Source organism: Macrosteles quadrilineatus, unplaced genomic scaffold (assembly GCF_028750875.1).
Source record: "Macrosteles quadrilineatus isolate MER2022 unplaced genomic scaffold, UCM_ALF_1.0 Scaffold_4__1_contigs__length_99947679, whole genome shotgun sequence".
NCBI lineage: Eukaryota > Metazoa > Arthropoda > Insecta > Hemiptera > Cicadellidae > Macrosteles > Macrosteles quadrilineatus.
This window is the reverse complement of record NW_026542597.1, coordinates 41,460,308-41,480,189: the sequence shown is the minus strand read 5'-3', so window position 1 is coordinate 41,480,189 and position 19,882 is coordinate 41,460,308. Positions and strand designations below refer to the sequence as shown.

The 19,882-nt window shown below is 34.8% G+C and overlaps 1 protein-coding gene across 4 annotated transcripts in view; it reads right to left on the bottom strand.

The window, feature by feature from the left end:
• Positions 1-19,882, bottom strand: part of LOC128991293 (monocarboxylate transporter 4) — an 86,327-nt gene that overhangs the window by 53,723 nt on the left and 12,722 nt on the right. Inside the window, exons 1-2 of one of the 4 annotated variants that reach the window (XM_054414066.1) lie at positions 7,992-8,226; positions 5,704-5,975 (exon numbers count right to left, since the gene is read on the bottom strand). The exons of 1 other annotated variant lie outside the window; for it this stretch is intronic. In XM_054414066.1, the coding sequence (XP_054270041.1) occupies positions 5,704-5,754 (51 nt within the window). In that variant the 5' untranslated portion in view covers positions 5,755-5,975; positions 7,992-8,226. Of the gene's footprint in view, positions 1-5,703; positions 5,976-7,991; positions 8,227-19,017; positions 19,132-19,882 lie in introns of those variants that run through there. 2 more of the 4 variants (XM_054414067.1, XM_054414063.1) reach the window with 2 other exon arrangements.

Here is a 19,882-nt window from a genome sequence, read left to right as displayed (position 1 = left end):
AGTAGAAGCTATATTAAAATCGCCACCTTCCAACTGCGCCACAGCACTTCTTGATATAATTATATTGCCTTTGTGTCAAATACTAGAATCAAATTTTCATTTTATACCTATAAAAAAAAAGATAATTTCGATGAAATTTTCAAATGTCACAGAGAAAAGGTACAAGGAGTTCTATCAACTGATTTTACCTATGCTATTTTGCTTATTTTGAAAAGTAATCAGTGGCGGTTCCAAAGGGTGGGGGCTACAGGGACTAAAGCCCCCCCCCCCCCATCGGACCCTGTAAAAATCAATTAAAAAATACAGTATGTCCTAAAAACGTAGCGGAGGATTTGAACACAGTTTCAGATGTTTAAAATAGCTTTAGAAAGTCAACAAACGGCTTTAAAAACATCATATTTTCTGAGGAAGAATCTTTCCTCCTTTCTTTCAGGGGTGCTTTTACACTAGGCTAGCAACACAACCATCTTGAATTGTGTCTGAGAATGACTATTTGTGGAAGTTGAAACTAGCTGACCAATTGGATCATTTTGGATTGCATAGATGCTGGTACACATGGGTGTACCACATGGGTGCAGGGGGGCACCTGCCCCCCCCCCCCCCTAGAAGCCAGGATAAGGTATAAAAAATTGAGATCCAAGAAAAATGTTATTAGAACGAGAAAAGGAGTAAGATAGACTGATTTTTCATGACATTTTTTGACACATGTTATCAATTTTTCATTTTCTTCAATAAAATAAAAATTCCTACATTAGTAATACAGACCAATTTCTTGCAATATGTATAAACTAACAACTTTGAGTAGTATAATGAATCAATATAAACATATTTTTGTTGCATTATTTTGTTTTCATTTGCCTTCAACAATAATGTAACGAACAAAATTGATCTACGGCATAAGTTACCAGGCATTCTTCAAAACAGTTTAACACACATTTCGGGTGTTATAAATGGATGTGAAAAGTTGGCATGGACACAAAAATACAGTTAAATGTTTATTGTACAGCTAAGCAACCTGACCTGACCCCATTGACGGACATAAAGCCACTTCATAAACTAAGACTTAAACACTGGATTATCGAGCTAGGTTTGTTATATTAATGTCTCAAAATAGCGTAAAATACGCTAGTTTCAGCATATTGTTTTTTTTAAACTTTCCTGGGGGAGAACCCCCTGACCCCACCCTCCAGGCCCCCCGGTGGTTCAAGTACGCTCTCGCCCCCACCCCCCTAGTTTGGATCCTGGGTACGCCCTTGCTGGTACACCAAATTTCTTCTATTTAAACAAACAAATAATTTAACTGAGTAGTAATAATAGTTTTACTGAATAAATACAACAAACAGACTAAACCCAAAACACTTGTTAACTATTCAAATCCTGTAATCTTATAAATGACTCAAGCAAGTCACTGCTTCCCAGCCACTGTACTAGCAGCTGGTTGAACCATGAATGGAAAGTGACTAAGAATGAAGTCAAGGTCTTGGATACTAATAATTAGAGCCACATGTTTCACAGTCAAATAGCAAACTCGCTACATAGTAACAAAAAAATATAAACATTTAGCTGTTTAAAATTTATATCTATTTATTTATACGTCTAGAATTTTATGTCACTGTAACTCCCGCTAATTTTTTGTACTTAAATATAAATTATCTCTGTATCATAAGATATTTTGAAAATTACATCTGCCAGTTTTAAAAAGATTGCAGCATGAAAAGAGAACCCCTAGAAGGTTTAACATCCCTGTTTATTAACTTTTAACAATTAATTAGTAAAACTTTTATTTTCATTTTCCAAGTACTGTACTGATTAAAATCATCTTGAAGGCCATAAAAATATCCATTACCTACGTAAATAGTTTCTGAGTAAATTTACTATTTTGTTAACTTGTTCACACTCAATTTGATAAGGACCTTTCTCAAAGTGAATGTTAACATACCGTACCTCATTTCACACATGAGTGAAGTGCCCCCACCAATTCCCCCTTACCTGGGAGAATTGGTGGGGAGCTCCTTCCTTTGGTGTAACAACTTAGCCTATGTAGTTACAATTTATTAGATTGTAACAGAAAACAGACAAAGGAAGGCGAACAAAATAATCTCATCGTAATTTATACTTTTTTACTCTGTTCTTGTTTTCATTTCAGAAATAGTTAAGTTATTATGTTTTTGCATTTAAAATCTTTGGCAATTTAAGATCAACACTGTCCAAACAAATAAAAATTACAAAAAAACTTGTTTACTGATTATTGTACTGATTATTTATAGCAGGTAAGCTAAAAAGGGAAACAAAGAACTTTACATTTTTCTGTTAACATAAGCTACCATTTTTATTACTGTATAAATATAATTGTAACTACATTTGCTAAAATTTAAAAAACACAAAAACAAAACAACTGATTCTCAAAAGGATAAAAGGTCTTAATAGTTGGCAGAATGCAAAGGATACATTAATGCCTATCTCTTATTTGTTACCATTGCAGGTGGAATGATATGTTGCGAGCCGGCATAAATGTACAGTAACTTATTGACAATCCGAGTCAGGCGCCGGATTGTACCAAAGTCCTATATACTGCTACCACACCAAGCACAAACCTCCTCTCCTTATCCCTAAGACAATTGTTGTTTGAGCTCTGTATGAGGTAAATTCTTTTTTCCTACAGTCTACAGTCACCCGACAAAGTTGGCTTCCTTGTACTGTTTATAGTACAGAAAGCTGCTAATTGCTGCATATTTATACTTTGTCGTACGGTTTATTACAAAATGCCTCTGCAAATTACAAAAATATACGGAACTATTTTCTCAAGTCGCGCGGAGCACATTGCTTGCCCAGGAAAAAATAGCGGAGTGATACGGACCGGAGACTACTTTCTCTAGGGCACCTATTTGTGTTGCCAGCTGAACCTAAAAACGTGTTTTATAGTGTTTGAAAGACTAATTATTTATATGCTTTATGGTGACAGTAGGAAAAATATAATGTGTAACACGAGTGCAAAAGGCCTTTGCTGTACTCGAGATCATTCCGCACTCGCCGCATTGCTCTTGTGTGCAGCAAAGTGCCACTTTGCTCACTAGTTACACAAATAACTATTGTTTTAATATCCTAACACTTCAAAATATATAACTATATTATATTTCAACTGTTTCTAAGTAAATTGTGGTTTTTCTTTTTCACTTACAATTAGTTATTCAATTAAATAGCCAAAAAAACAGCCAAAGAGCAATAGGCTATCTTTTGTTACATATTTTTTAATTTTAACAAGTTGACAAAAAACATTTGTTATTTTTAAAGTTTTACAAAGCTTGACTTAAGTTCCACCTTTATTGCAGGGTTGCCACCTTAAGGTTAGGGAAAAATCTGGACATGGCCCACTCCCCCCGGATTGACATAGGCTATGGGCATAAGGAACCGAAATCGGGACTGTCCCGGCAGAATCGGACGGCTGACAACCCTGCTTTATGACATTTTGCAAAAGTTTTGTTCTTGAATCTTCATAAAAGGATTTGTCGACCTAACCATTATGGTTTGTTGATACCATTAGGCCTATAGGCCTACTGATTGACATCATCTCTGATCCATACATAGTTTTTTCATTAAAGCTCAAAGTTTTTTCACTAAAGCTCAAAAAATAAACCAGGATAATTGTAGCCTAATATTCTCAAAACCGTATGTTAGAATGAGCTTGTACTCACAAAGTTCTAATAAAATTTAAAAACATAATACTCTGTTTTCTAAATCAATCGATTAATCAAGTTATATCCAAAATCTCGGACAAAGATAACGAAGACAAATATCCAAGTGTTAAAGTAGGTACCATTATTGATTTTATTTTTCATTTTTTTTTTTCTGAAAAATATTTTAAAATGTTTTTTACCAGTTAGGTCAACATAATTTAACGTCACAATTTGTATTGCAGTAAAATTGTATGTGAATGAATGGACTTTAATTGACAAAGAACGTGGACATATCAAGACAAACGAGAATAGAAGAATGCAGTCTCAGTTGCCAATGTCAATCAGGCCTGGTGTCTGAATAATGGATGTGGTTTACATGTAAGTAAGGTGAGCTGAGTGCCTTGCTACCTACTACAGCTGTTGAATACTGATTCACACTATCATCACTTCAAACTGCTCCTGAAGTTCAAACATTGTTACTTAACAAATGTCTATCTTCAATAAGGTTTACCAGAATTTTCTACTGTCCAACACCATTGTTAATTTAGTTTTTAATTTAAACCTGAGAAGTATGTTGGATGCTATTCAAAGTGTTGAACATGAGAAGGTGGTTGATCAGCATGTAATTCTTCTAGCAACTCTCTTAGCCTACCCGTACTTACCTACTTACTTAGCCTACCTGTAGGGGACTAATTTTTCTGTTATAGCTTATTTTCTGTCAAACCAATGGTATAAAGTAAGTAGTGTTGTTTTTTCTGTAGTACGGTACAATTAATTTACAATAATTTCTGTACAATTTTCCTACACATTTTTAGGATACGGTAATACATTTAAAATTTGTGTTTGGTCTGTGATTGATAATTTTCTGTGGATATAAATTGAACATAGGCTAGCCTAATAAGACTCTTGAATTACTCGAAATGGAATACAAAATAGAATTAGAACACTCCCGCCACAGCAAACCTGCGGACTAAGCAAATTTCCATTTGTCTGAATTGATTTTCGATTAAATTTAAATAACATTAGGTTTAACAAGTACCTAGGTTTTCTGCTACAAGGAAACTAATAAAGTGTGTTTTTTAGTAAAATAATAAAAGCTTAGTAGGCTATAAGATAGGCTACGGTAAATAAATTTGCGAAGTTTGATTAAAATATATCCAAAAACGAGCAAATTACAACAGTTGTTTACAATATTCTCCATAAAAATAAAATGGGAATTTTCAATTTACAAGTGTTTAATTTTATCCGTTTCCCCTACAACCGTACAAAAAAACTTTGATATACCGGTACTTAATTATTTGTTTTATTAATCTCTCTAAAAAGGTCTCTAAAGAAAAATTGGGAAATTTTTCTTTAAGAGTCAAAAAATGCGAAGTCAATTTTTATCCCATAAAACTCCGTTCCCATGGTCCGATCATGCTGGATCGTGAGCTCATAAAATTTTATAAACCCTTACATCTGTAAACCAAATATACTAGGCCTATAAGAGAGTTACAACACACTTATGCCTGCCAGGAAACAAAAGCAAAGCTCAATCGTATTTATTGATCATTTAAACGAAGATCTTTTTACTTATTACCAGCATTTATGGGGGATAGTGTATTGAATTTAGAATATTCAAAAGTCTAATTCAATAACCACATGGCACCAAGAAACAAATCTTCATATAAACAAATACAATATTTAGTCAAATGAAACATACCATTTATTTACATCACCTGTTTCAAATTTTATTTCTTTATATATTTTGTAAGTAAACAAATCTAACCATAATTATTTCAAAATCCCTGACATGGGTACCGGTGTAAAAACCTACTCCTTGAAATTCTACACCAAGTTTTGTGCCCATCGGTCTAGCGGTGTAGGTTTATCACTGCCAAATATATATACAAACCAACATCATCTTTTATACCTACTTATAAATTCTAAGACGTGCTTTTAAAAATCACACAACTTTACACCATAAATAGATCACACAAACAGCCTGAAAAAATTTATCCAACCCAATTTTTAAAACAACTTTACTCACCCTGGAAATTTTCCTGGACCGGGACACTTTTCTGATACGAGTAGTAGACATAATCACTGAACCCACCTAGGGTACGGCACAGACAAAAGTGTCAGACAACGTGAAACACCTCAGTCCGAGAACACAACCACACTGATCATCACCAGACGAGTACGGTACGCCACTTCTAATCTATCTCTTCCATGTCCACTCTAGAGATAATCAAGTCAAATACCGACTAATCATACATCCCAATTATCTTCGGTCACTTAAGTCATAGTACTAGTGCATCACTAAAACAACAATAGGTTACAAAACAACACGCCTAAAATATTTTGGTCTTTTAAGAAATTATCTTAAACCAAATGCTATTAAAGCTTGACTTGAAAATAAGAACAGCTTTAAGTTAATTTTTTACTTTTGATTTTCCATTTGACACAAACAATTAAACACTAATATTCACTCTTTAACCGTGGCCATTGGCTATTAAGATATCAGATAAATCACTAAAAAGCACTACCTCACTAATGAAAAAAAATATTAAAGCTAATAATAGGCCTACAGCTTTATTATTTCAATATTCTTTCTCCATAAATTTATAACAGTCATTTCAGGCAGTTGAGTTTTGTGCATAATTGTCAGAAATTAAAAAATATACCTATCAAAAACTAGGTGTCTAAGTTTAATTTTAGGATGTAAAATATAAATTTTAATATCCTATCTTCAAGTTTATTTAATGAAGGGTTTTAAGTTAAGTTAAAAAATTTTAAATGGGACTTAGAATAAATTAACCAAGTGAAAGTGTGGTCACATTTAATAACAATCTATGAATTTGATCAGCCTTCATTTATTCATTGATAACCTTATCTGTTTTATAACTACTCTAAGCTAGTAATCAGAACTAGCCTAGTCAAACTAAGTTTAATATAACTTAGGCCTAGCCTTCAGGAAAATAATGAAATGAAACAATTAAAATATAAGCTAGCCTAAGTATATACAATTTTATTCACAAGAATTTCATGAAAAAATTTGGGTGGTCTTTTGTACCATCTGTTGTAAAAAACAACCGAATGAAAATATCGATCGATATATCAAGTATTCGATATATCGTTACCTGACTAACCAAACATGAAACAATCGATATTTTCATTCGGTTGTTTTTGACAACAGATACGGAAGTCTACCGAAAAATGTTGTAGGATGGAAGCTTAAGTTAATTTAGAGCTTAAACATTACTTTTGCCAGTTACAGAGAACATGTGATATATTATCGGATTAAATATCAATATATATTCATGATGTTTTTATATTTTTTAAATAGCCTACCAATAAAAAAATTAGGCCTAGCCTAACAGATCAAAACTTTGGTTTGATGATTACATTGGGGAAAATTGTATTGAAATGAACTATGGGCCTAACTAATGGCTAACTTCTATCAATATTTAAAACGAAAACATATCGCGGGTTCTCTGCGGAATTGTTAAGCCTATCCTTTTTGCCCCAAAATGGTGTCATTTGACACTAAAAGTTTTGTTGGTGAACGAACACTTCATATGGGCTCTTGTCATGATCGAGAGGATTTTTTTACTTAATAAAGAGATTAGGCCTAATTTTATCTTCCTATGTTCATAGTAAACTTTCAGGCTGGAATAATTATTTAGCATTAATTACCAAATTAACAATGATAGTTTGCCCTAGGCCTTTTCTAAGTGTGGTCTTTACTTTCTCAAGTTAGTTTACACAAACATCAACCAAAGTTTAAGTTTTACTTTGTAACCCAATTCATTTGCTTATGTGGGTCTGAGCCTACTTATAATTCGGTCTTTGATCTACATATGAACCGAATTACGTAGTCTACATAGTGGTAACATCCAAACAAGTTTGCTGATTGGTTCAGTCTTTCATTCTTAGCCATGCTAGGCCCCTAGTAGCCTTACATCTTTTGCTACTCTAAGTTATGCATGAGTTTCTTTTAAAGCAAATTTGTACACGAAGAATAGTTTTTTTTAACTATATAAAAAACGATGTTTTTTTCTCAGTTACTCATAAAAACCCTAATGATTGATATTAAACTTATTAACATTAGATTGCTTGGTACAAGACAGAATTTAGACCTGTATAAATCATCAACAAGTTAAGTTTAAGCCCTATCATACATAAGTTAATAATGGAAAGAAATACTGAGCCATTGTTAATGTGGGTTGGAGAAGAATGTGGAATCACTTAATTGTAAACATTTTGGGTATCATCAATTAAATCATACAGTAAAATGTAAGCTACTTAGGTAGGCCTAGGCCTATTCTATCTCACCTAGGATTGGCCCTATTAGAGGTTATGATTGTTGAACTTAGTATGCACTTGCACTAACAATATCCAAAATTGGTTTAACTATTAGTAAAAAACCATCGTATGAAATCACGCATTTTACAATGGCGATATCTTAGAGCTATAAATATTAAATAACTGAATCTGAATCTTAAAAACAAAAAAATAATGAAGCAGAACGCTTGCCCCAGAGTATCACATTCACATCACAATCACAGCTGATCAAAGTGTTCCGCTCCGCCATTACTGTCACACAAACACAGTTTGTCCAAACAAAATGAAGATGGTTCCTGTTTTTCCCACAACGCGCCAGCACGGGAGGCACGAAATTATACAGTCTGTGCCATACTATAAACAAATAATGACCACCCGTATATTTTAAACTAACGCTAGTAACTCTACACTTTCATTTTTTGATGAATAAATGACTTGGGTGTGTTGCTAGCCTAGTGGTTAGCGTCTCGGACTTCGGTGCAGGAGCCCGGCACATCCACAAAACTTTAATTTGTATGGGTTTGGACCTCGTTCCCTTAAAATCATTTGTACTCACGTTGACTTTATTATGGTAAAAAATGCCACTGGCATAGAGGAAAAATTATAATGATGATGCTGCACGATTATAACACCAGACAACAAAATCGTTTGAGCGTACAAAACGTCAGACTAGCTACAAATATAGAATACACTACTTAATCTATATCCAAATCCAGAGCTCATATGCCATCTTATCCAGAAAAATCACAGTAGACTCCCCTTCGTCTCTCCAATTCTAGAGGTAATCAAAGCCATAACGAGGGAAGAATATTATTTCAAGGACCTTTGATGAAACTAATTACGACTCACTCACTAATACCCAATTAATATAGCCGAAGTCTACGGCCCGTAGATTAATACTCCACCTGGTCTGTACAGTGTACGTACATACGTCTGTGACATACAGTACTGGTAGCCTTGTGTTTATGTATTTTCAATATAGATGATAACTATTATTTTTTCGTTATTATCAATACCACCATCAACGAGGGGCAAGATAAAAAGTAAATGTGCTAGAACGCCGATAAAACTTTAAGTTTCAGACCAATATTTGCGTATGATTGTTGCGTACACACTTGATGAAACCGGAGTATGTTTAATCTATGATAAAACTTATCATTACATTGTTTCAGATACAGTATTGTTTTCGATAGAGTTTAAATACACTTAACCTATACACACACAGTGTCCCTACTTACACACATTCTCTCCTATTCTGGACTTTGAGTTGTTTGTGATTAAATGCTCACGTGAACTAATAGGCTTTTTTGCCTTGTTGAGTTCAGACGGTAAATATTTGAATCGTTAAAGATTAGAGAGAGCAAATATGTATTCTATCCGTAGATTGCATTAAACCCAACCAATTATTTTTTACTTTAAAGCCATGAAAGTCAACCAAATAAACGCGTTCACCTTTGTTTTTAGTAATTTTTGAATACTATGGCTAGTGTATGATTTCATAGGCAAGTAGTTTAGTAACAATGATATATAGTAACTCAGTTTGGTAAGCAAAAGTCAAGCGTTGAATGATGCGTACAAATCGACGAGTATTAGCTACTTGTCAACTCTTATCAAGAGCTAAACCCTCATCAATTACTTAAGTAAAGTAGTCACATGCGTGTTTGACACACGATAGACAGATTGTGGCCGTATCTTGGATACAGAGTCGAGTTTGAAAGTCAAGTGGGCAAGAATGTACATCTTATTCTGAACGCGTTTATGTCAATAAAGTTATTTCATTCATCTACTTATATGCGGGGGGGGGGGTCACTGAGGTACCTGGGGGGGGACAAGGAGTACCCCTCGGTGAAACAGGGGGGCCCGGGGTCCTCTTCCGAAAAAAAATTGAAAATAATGTTCTTACATGAGCGATTTTAAAAGATGCTTTCATTATACGATTTTAAATCCTTGCATTCGCTTTATAAAAAGTTATTAATTGTTTTGAAAAAAAAAATTTACCCATATGTACCATAGGGACTTGCATTTTATAAAGTGTAATGTATGTTTTTGTATATTGCTTAAAAAATTAATATGCGAGATACAATTTGATTAATCAGAAGAATACAGGGCTTCATACTTTATATTGGGGACAATAATAAAATACGTAGTTTAGTATATGAATTGTTCTACTATCACTTTGAATAAAACAAAAATATAAACTAAACTTCCAAAAGGCTAATAGACTGATGGTTCTAATAAACTTCCGATTTTCTTAAAAGACATCAGGTAGGACACACAAATTGCTGTGTGTTTACCACGACTAAACATCACCGGTGACAGACTTATTATAGCTATTTGCATTAATTGATGTAATTCTATTAGCACACCAGTGTTTGTGGATTATGGAATAAGTCGGTTGTAATTCTTGTATGTGACTTTAATGAAAACAGTAAGTTATCTTGTGTAGAGTTATCTTATCTGAAGTATAGGTAGAAATATTATACTATGAAGGGTGCTTCAATGTACAATTTGCAACAGGCAGACGACAGACTGAATGGTAGATGATAATACACATCAATCAATAGTGTCCAAAACAGACGTTAGGTGTCTGACATGCTACCACTGAGGTGATGAATGAAAATCATAGTGAAAACTACTCGGCGCAATATCTGCGAAATCGTTGTCAATTTGTAGGATTATTGGGCCTCTTGAAATCTCCTGCAAACTATCCTAGGCCGCCTTAGGCAATCCTACAAGCTAACCAAAATTTCCAATATCTATGGTTTTGATCCCATAATGGCTATTGAAAGTATGTTCATGTTTGTAGTCTGTCAATTTTGTCACTATTGTCACGGACTCTTCCCAGCCATACTTTAAAAGATCTGTTATATGGCCATCATTTGCTCTTTTAATGATTAATCATGTTTGGTAAGGAACAATTCAGGACTTTTCTTGCAAATAAATCTGACTCCATGATGAACACTGAGGATAGGGAAAGTATTCCCATTCCTCGAAGAGTGTTTTGTTGGGTGAAAAGTTTAGCATCACGTATCCTCCTTGAGATGCGCTTTTTGGAAGAGAACTCCTATTGCAGCAGCTTGACTGTCCCGAAAGCACAACTCCATCGTCACATTAGACTAGAGAACCCCGTAGGATACCTCAACTACTCCTATCTACTAGAGTTTCAAAGTTGACAAGTTTTGACACAACTGACACAATTTAGGTGGAAGACTGGAGTCAGTCTTACACGTAATTCAAAATTATCATAAGCTTATTCCAGGCATTATTTTCAGAGATGTATATTGCAAGGTACTTGACATCCTCACACTGCTAGAAGTTTTATCTAAGTTTATCAGTGGAGGTGGTTCGAGTGTACATATTGTAAAAATCGTTTTCCTAGTGTTAACCAGGCAAATGTCCGCACACTAATCAGCCACTGAATTCAGACTAATTTGGGTACTATTGATCAAGGCATTACCAGCAGAATTATAAACAAGGTAAATTCCTAGACTTGCTTCCTAATTTTAGCTGAATAATGCATTTCTTCACACCAGTATATTATTTGCTTCGTATAACTGCCGCGATTTTGTCCATGGTCTATCAATAATGATGATGGTCTCTCGTCTCAGTTATAATCTCAGAGGCTATTTTCTATTTGCCAATATTTCGTTTTATTTGGTATAACCCATTTTTGTTAACATACATTGGACAAACTGAGTACAGGTAGCTAGAAGAAATATAACTCATTTTTGTCTTCAGCTAATTCATAAGGATGATGCATCTTTAAGAAAGTATGAAGCCATGATACTGAGAGTTACCTGTACGGAAACATATAATAAAGATGTCATATCTTTAATTAAGACATCGATTGTGTTTCTAAGATATTTTACATGAACGTATACAAAATGGTTGTAAACGTGACTCAACTGCGGATAGATGTGGAAATCACTAGAAAGATTCGTTAAGCTACAATTTTAAACTAAACATTTGCTAAATTTGTACCAGTTTCATTTACCCAATTGCTGAACTCGGAAACAAACTGGAACGCGTGACTGACAAGAGTTATACAAATGACCTCTTGTAAACATCCCTCGGGCCCTAGCCACTGAAACAACTTCCTTCTCTAAACAAAATGCCACAGTGCTTTGCATGATTATTGTTTTATCTTTTCAATTAAAATTTTGATTTGCAAAACGAATTGTGGAATGTATACATTTAATGAATTATATAAACCACGTAGATGTATTTTGGGTAAGGTAGGCAGTTATGGAAAGCAAATAATTGAGTACAAAGGAATTTCCATTTCCAGCAAAAAGTTTAGTAGATCAACATTTAGTTTATTTATCTGCTTGTCAAATTCACAGGTCCTCTTTTAAGATCTCATGAAATTAATTCTGTTTTGCACACAAAACTCAGATGATTAGTGAATATTCTTAAGTAACCTCTAACCATACCCAAGTTTAGAATGTTAAGCCATTGACTATTGTATACTGAAAGGTTGTGCTCTGTAAGCAATTAGGAAAGAATGATTTATCATTAACAAGCAACTTATTTATGGGCTCATTAAACAATTTCTCAGGTCGTAAAAAAGATTCGAATGTAGAAAGAATGTTTATTTTCCCATGTTGAAAAAAACTTTCTCCCTTTCAAAGCAAAACTCTCTTGGCGTTTATATTATTCGTTAATGAAACAAAATAAATCGTCTAATAAATTGTAGTGGCAATCTTGATAAAAACAAGACTTAGAATCAACAAAAATTACACTACGTTAATTTCTGAGCCCAAATAATTAGCCTGATAATCTAAATGCGTGGAATTTGCTATGAACGTATCATCAATTATCATCAATCATCAATCACGATACAATGCTACAAGTGGCTTTTCTAGTTCCATGTTAAATTGAGACTATGGATGTTCATTAAGTACGACTAGAGGTCGTCCAGTGGTGGAAACTCGACAAAAAGTTTGTAATGTACAGACTTCTCTATTTTCACCCCACACTGTAAATAGAACATGTGGTTGGAGTTTCTTCAATTTGTTTTGATTTTCTGTTTATATTTCGTCACCAGCATAGAAACCCATAAAGCCCATGTTATTTTTTTCAGATTTCAAATTCATTTTTGGTGCTTATTTCTCAGCCTATTTTAATTTTTAAAGGGATTCTGCACATCTACAGGAAAATATCTTTCTAACAGTATGCGAAGATTTTTCCTGCGATGCCCTTGAGCTGAGAAAAAAGGTTTTAAAGAAACATGCTTGCCTATTAATATATAGATGGATGGATACTACTCTACAGTGGTGGTGGGTGAAGAGGATAGGAAAAGGATCATAGGAAGAGCGACCTACAGTATAAGGTAGCTGGTTTGATCCTGAGAAAAGTTTTGATGGTTCGCAACTGGACCCAGCTGTTCCTAATCATTGAGCTTTAAATAAACAATCCTGACTGAAGAACAGCTGATCTTCTTAGTCAGTAACAAAGCAAAGCTACACAAATCATCCCACACCATTCTACACTCTTTTTTGGGTTACAAATTAACTTTTCAAAATATTTGTTTAAAATAAAAAATAAAAAAACATTACAAAAATCATTTAAGATTCAAGTGAGACTACCAAATAACTTTCTTCATGGCGCACGTCAGTAAACTATCAAATGTACCAAAATTTGACTCTCTACATTGCATTTTCCGTGACTGTCGATAAACTGGTAATCACTTTGTGAAACTTTGAACAGCCAGGAAACCCAGCATTGTGTTGGGCAAGTCCAGCCATCGATTGACGCTCGCCACCTCACGCTAGGGGAGTTACATTCACGTCACCCGTGGCGTAGCGTGGCTCTCACCATGGATCCAACATAATGGCTACTTTGTCAAAATTGAGAAAAACATACATGATAAAATGTGGCACAACGTACAATTTATGAACAGTGCAGAGTTGAAAACTTAACTGGATCCCGTAAACTGAAATGAACCCACTGTACCTCTATACCTAACTCCGTTGATCACCTCTATCGACTCATTCGAAGGTCTTACATTCCATCTTCAACAACATCAGCGTCCTTCTCCAAATATTCCTAAGTATCTCTTCCAACTCTTCTTTTGTCAGCAGGGTGCTTTTGTCAAGACGGGGCTGCTTTGGAAATGTATCTTTCTTTATTGCCCAACCTTCAACTATCGCCATTTTCAGATTTTAGACCTCATTGGGAGTTTTTATTGTCTGACGCAACAATCCGTTATTCACAATTATTCAAACCATTTTACTTCCAAGTCGTCTTAAGTACCTATTCCTATTAGTTTAAATTATACATAAGCGAATCATTTTTTATGTCCAATTACACGAACCAAGCAACATGCAAACAATGTTATGAGCTAAATCTAAATGATAACTTTGTCGCAATAAAATCGAAATACTGGTACCAAACCGGAAGTAGGCCTAATACTAAAATAATAATTGTACATTATGTTTAACACGTTGAAGATGAACTTTGAAAGTTACAATTACAGTTTATTTTTTTAAGATCTTGGTGCAGAACGATAAAGCCATTTAGTTAGTCCTCCTTAGTTAATATATTTGTACAGTACTTTCTTCACATTTATTTAAATGTCATCTCACAAGATCGGTCTTAAACTCCTGTTCTACAACAACAAAAATTCAGTATTAAAGAAAAAAAGAATTAAAGTGGGAAATATAAATAAGAAACTTCTAATAAATTTAGCATAAACTTCGACGTTCAACAATTTCAAACTTATAGTTTGAACAATTCGGTTCTTACTGAAGAATCCTTATAGCATGTACCACCACTAGAGGTCCAAAGGTTGAAAGACGTTTGAAGAGCTCATTCCCTCACTTGCTCTCTTGCTCATTACCTCCCAAAAGATTTGACATCAGTTTCACGCTTAAACTTAAATATATAATCAGTAGAAAAATTCCCTTTAATCTAACCTGACAAAAATATCCAGCTATCCCAAAACAGTTTTGTTGTCAAATCTTTTCACAGAACATAACCTAACCAGGTAGGTTGGGTTTTTATTCTGTGTTTTTTGTACGATCGTATTCCACATTATTTTTACAACAACAACAAAAATGACAGTATTAAGTAAAGTGCAATACAGTACTTCTATTCCAGTCTGTGGATTTCTAAAATACGAGCATTGTGTTTGGACGCGTTCCACTTCTAAGCTGAAATAGATCAAGGAAACGCAACGTTGTTTACTGAAATACTTCCTCGTTCCTTATTTTCAAACGTCTTCTTTTTTAAGCCTTAAAAGTGTACTACTTTAGTTTATGATGTTTAAATTAAACCGCAAGTCAAAGAATATACTAAATGGTCCACGATTATGTCATTGGTGGTCATAAACTTTCAGAGGAAGGATTTATCCGAAACAAAAAATAACCCTTAAAGTAAGATACCAAATCCATTTTTCTAGAAAATTCGGCCTAAGGCTCAATTCAGGATCTGAACCACCCATTCAACATCACCACATTGTTGAAACTCATTGGTGGTTGGTCGAATTTTGAACACGATCCCTCGGAGCAAAACCACCGCACTTTCACGTCAATACCGCACCTTTGAAAATATTAGGTACAGTAGGAAACTTTATTCCTAATAAAAAATAACGTAATGTTGTATACACATCTCAGCGTTATAGAAATAAAGGCTAGAAAATAGTATGCATTTCAATTTGTATCGTTCAATATAAACATTGGAAAACAATATTTGAAGTTCAGGCACAACGTCAAAATTGGTATTCACCAGTTTTCCTCCACATACTTTCGTAGTTGTATTCAGTTGGTACCTGTTATTTGGAGTACCATTTCCTCCCATTCTATTACGTAACTAAAAAATTGTATCTATGAATTAGAATTGATAGAACAGCAAATTTATCCTAATTACGAAGAAAATAAATAAATTGAAGAGATTTTGACCGACCGTCTACAAGAATCAAAAAATAACAAAACAATACGCATAACAACAACAACAAGGCGCTTGCAGTAAGGTGCCATTATCATGTCTCCAAACCATCGGTCTCTATTACTACTCGATGCTCTAAACGTTTCTGCATTTTGTTATAAGGACAAAACTAGCACAGGATATAAGCAGTAAAGCCCTGTGTCCAAAATATTGAGTTATTGCCCTTTGGGGCCGAGTCGCCGTGGCGCGCTCCTGCTTTTACAAAACGACTGTTTTATTTCTCTCCATTTGGCACACAAGTTAATTGTTGTGGTATTCTTTGCTACCAGATACCAACTTTTGAGTTTCAAGCATACGTAGTTCAAGCAGAGTGTGAAGAAACTGAAATGTATTTTTTTCGACATACTTTAGTTTTGTAGAGAATAAAGAAGCGTTAAATTCTTACCGTGGCGTTAAATTCTTTGTCATTCGTTACAAGCGTTGAAGTAACCTACTGGTAACAGTTTCCACTGCAAGATCGTCTGTGCAAACTTGTAAAGGGAACGCGTAAAACATAATGTACATATTGTGTCTTTGGGAAAATTGAAACATGTGTTTAACAAGGAAAACAATTTAAACAAACGAATAAAATGATAAAATGTAATTCAAAGTTAAAGGAATTTCGAATAAATTACCTCTGATAAGTGTAGCAAAACATTTAACTCGGGAATTTAGATTTTCAATCACTGCTAAATAGGTTTGATTTATGGATTGATTTGTCGAATGATTGATTTGTAAAAAAAAATAATAAAGGATAATAGATGCCTTTGAATGGATCCGATCTAATGGTTTGATCCTGAGAAGAGTCTGGGGGCTGGCATGAATTGCGCCAACTGACCTGGAGTCAGGTAGTCGGGTATTCATAAACTGCGCCAACTACTCCAGGGAGCCACCAGATACCTTCATCAACTGCGCCAAGTGGTGGCACTCTTTGACTGTTTAAAGTTGAGAACAGGTTAGGATAGGTTAGGTTAGTTTGGTTAGGTTAGGATGACACGTAAACGAGTACATTCCTTCTGCCGCCAACTCACCCCTACCTGGCTTGGGCTTGGCGCAATTTAGGAAAATGTTTGGGGCCCTTTGAGAGCTTGGCACAATTAAGGATCTCTTTGGCGCAATTAATGCACGACCAGAGTCTGTAGCTTTTGTATGGTTCGGATATAGACCCAGTTGTCATTGATCATTAGGTTTTTAATAAATAGTTAGGCTAAAAAACTAGTTGATCTTAGTCAGAAAAAAATATGCAATCTCATTCATTAAACTTATTTCATTACTTGCCTTAAACTATTTGGTGCGTCACGTCGTTGTAATCTAATCTAATCAAAAACCGCCTCCAGTTTTTACATAGGTTGATAAGTCTACTTGTGGTATACAGCCTCTACTTACAATGGTCAGTTTTGAGATGTTGTAGCACGCGTCGCTATGATGAGATGCACACAGATAACACTCTCAAACGTTGGACGTTCAGTCGGTCAATTGGTATCAATTAGACTACAGCTCGGACACCGGATATTTCTTGAGTTGGCATTTTTAGCGGTTCAGTTGGTAAGTAGGATAATTCAAAACAATTTAGCCGAATTGTTTTAATGGCGTTGAACTGCTATTAGGGGAAAAGCTTTATTATGATATAGTTTCCTCTATGAACCAAAACGATATCACGATGTTAATGTATTGTTATGCTATTTACTTCAAAGTTCTATTTAAATAAAATGTACACATGACAAAATCCGTCTATTAATTAATTGAACAAATTAAAGACTACTACTGTCTTCACTAGCTCCGGGCGTTGTAAAGTAATTTAATAGTAAGTGTTTAACTAGATAGTGTACCATGGTCCTAGGATGAACTACTGAATTGTCTCTTTGCCACCTGAGGACGGGATCAGTTTCCAGATCCCGAAACGTCACGAAAACTTAGTTTTTTACCAATTACCTTTAGTGAAAATCCACAATAATTCATTTTCTCACGAAGGGAAATCTCCGCAATAATGTCTTAGATCAAGTAAACTCGCCATTACAATAAATGAGCAAGAAACAAAGAAAGTGAGTGTTCTTCATTGAATAAAATGAGTTCCATTTCACTGAGTTTTCTACCCACAAATTGCTTACGTTATTGTTATATTTTAAGTTTTACTAAAATTCCTTTAATGTAAAAATGTTTTATCGTAAGGTGTTGAAGGTTTGTTTGAAGATTTGAAGCTGCATATTATTTGGTTGTGCTGAATTGTTATGTATCCGGTAGTGTCCTAAAAGAGTTCCCCTGTCTAAACGAGTCAGTTAAAATGTTCTTTCTAGACTCTGTCATCTATCCTTTTGTTACTATGGACCTTAGCTTGAAGGGAGTATGAAATCGAGATACTTAACGTTTTTTACGTTATGTCCGACATTTGTGTTTGTATGCTTCAAAAGCTTGTTCAACAAAAATCTAAGATATCCAGTAGTAATTATTTGCATACAATACTCGGACAGTGCATTAGATGTATTTCGATTGTTAATTATATTGGCAAAACGGCTGTTACTAAAAATTCACTATACAAAACGTATACATAAATTAACCTTATTGCCGTTCGTGTCCACTCACAAAATATACAGCAACCATTACAGAACACGCTGCATCCATTTGCCTTATCAAGTAAAATAACTACAAACTATAATCCGACGGACACCTACACAAATTTCAAATCCGTCCAATCTAAATTTTACAGCCACGTATTACAACACAAAACCTAACGATTGTTTCATAGCCCTTCAAAGTCGGTAGTAATTTAAAAACAGTTCTATATCAACACCAGTCTCTAGGTTAAATAATACACAACTCATTCCTCATATTGTTTTCTGTAACTCCATTGTTCAGACAAGAGAAGCTCAATATCAACTCTGTTGAGGGCGCAGTGTCGACGCGGCCATATTTTGAAAAAGAAAAGTATCCTAATAGATAAAATTCAAAAACAAAAATTAAAACGTTCTCTTTTTAGTTAATCTATGTAAAACCTGCATTGAAATAATTTTTTTCCAAATTTCCTGGTAAACCCATATTTTAAAACCAATCTACAAATTTTCCAATGCTAGGAAACAGTCCAAACCCTACTCACCACGACCATGGTGGGCACTGCCAGGTCCAGACCTCCGTCCTCCTCGTCGTCGTCGGCGTCCTCTCTACTAGTCGCCGGGCCCATGGTCCCAACAGGGCATAGTCCCGAACGTCCCGCGCGTCCCAGCGAGACTGGCCTGGGATCAATACAGGACATCGACCGTGCCACCCCCAGGACCACCCCCAGTATCACCCTAGCGCTCGCTCAACGCCATTCATGGACTGTTACAAGCCGGCGGTGTGACATGGCGCAAATTATCGGGGGCTACATTTTTAGATTTGGACACTTTTGGTTATTGTGAACAGGAATTTTATTTTTTTACAATAGTTTCTACTTTCCTGTTGTTTTAGTAACATTGACTTCCGGATAGTGAAGTAGACATTCCAATCTACAGTATATGGGCCAGTTGTAGCCAATTTGTATTTCAATAAAACATAGTTGAAAGAGCCACGTACAGACTACACTGCTGTCAAAATTAAACTTTCTCCGTTCATTTTGGGTACTTTTGCAAATACAATGATGCGACATAAAATATACCATCTATATTTATAAAAAGTCATCTTTTCGGTGTGACTAGAATAAAAAGTGTAACGTACTCGAAAAACCGTAATTGACAATTATTCATTTAATCACGACACTGCGCTGTTTTATATTTGAGACCAGTAGTAAGTATATGATTGCAAGAACACATGTTACAATAATTAATTAGCTTGCATATAAAAAACAAACAATAAGTGATATTAATTCATATTCATGTTCATGCAAGTTCGTATAAGATGGAGACGCCACCTATAGTTCGGCCGCTTAGAAAGCGACCTCCTCCAGCATTGGTTTAGCATTAGCGCGCAGGTCGTTTTCTAAGCGG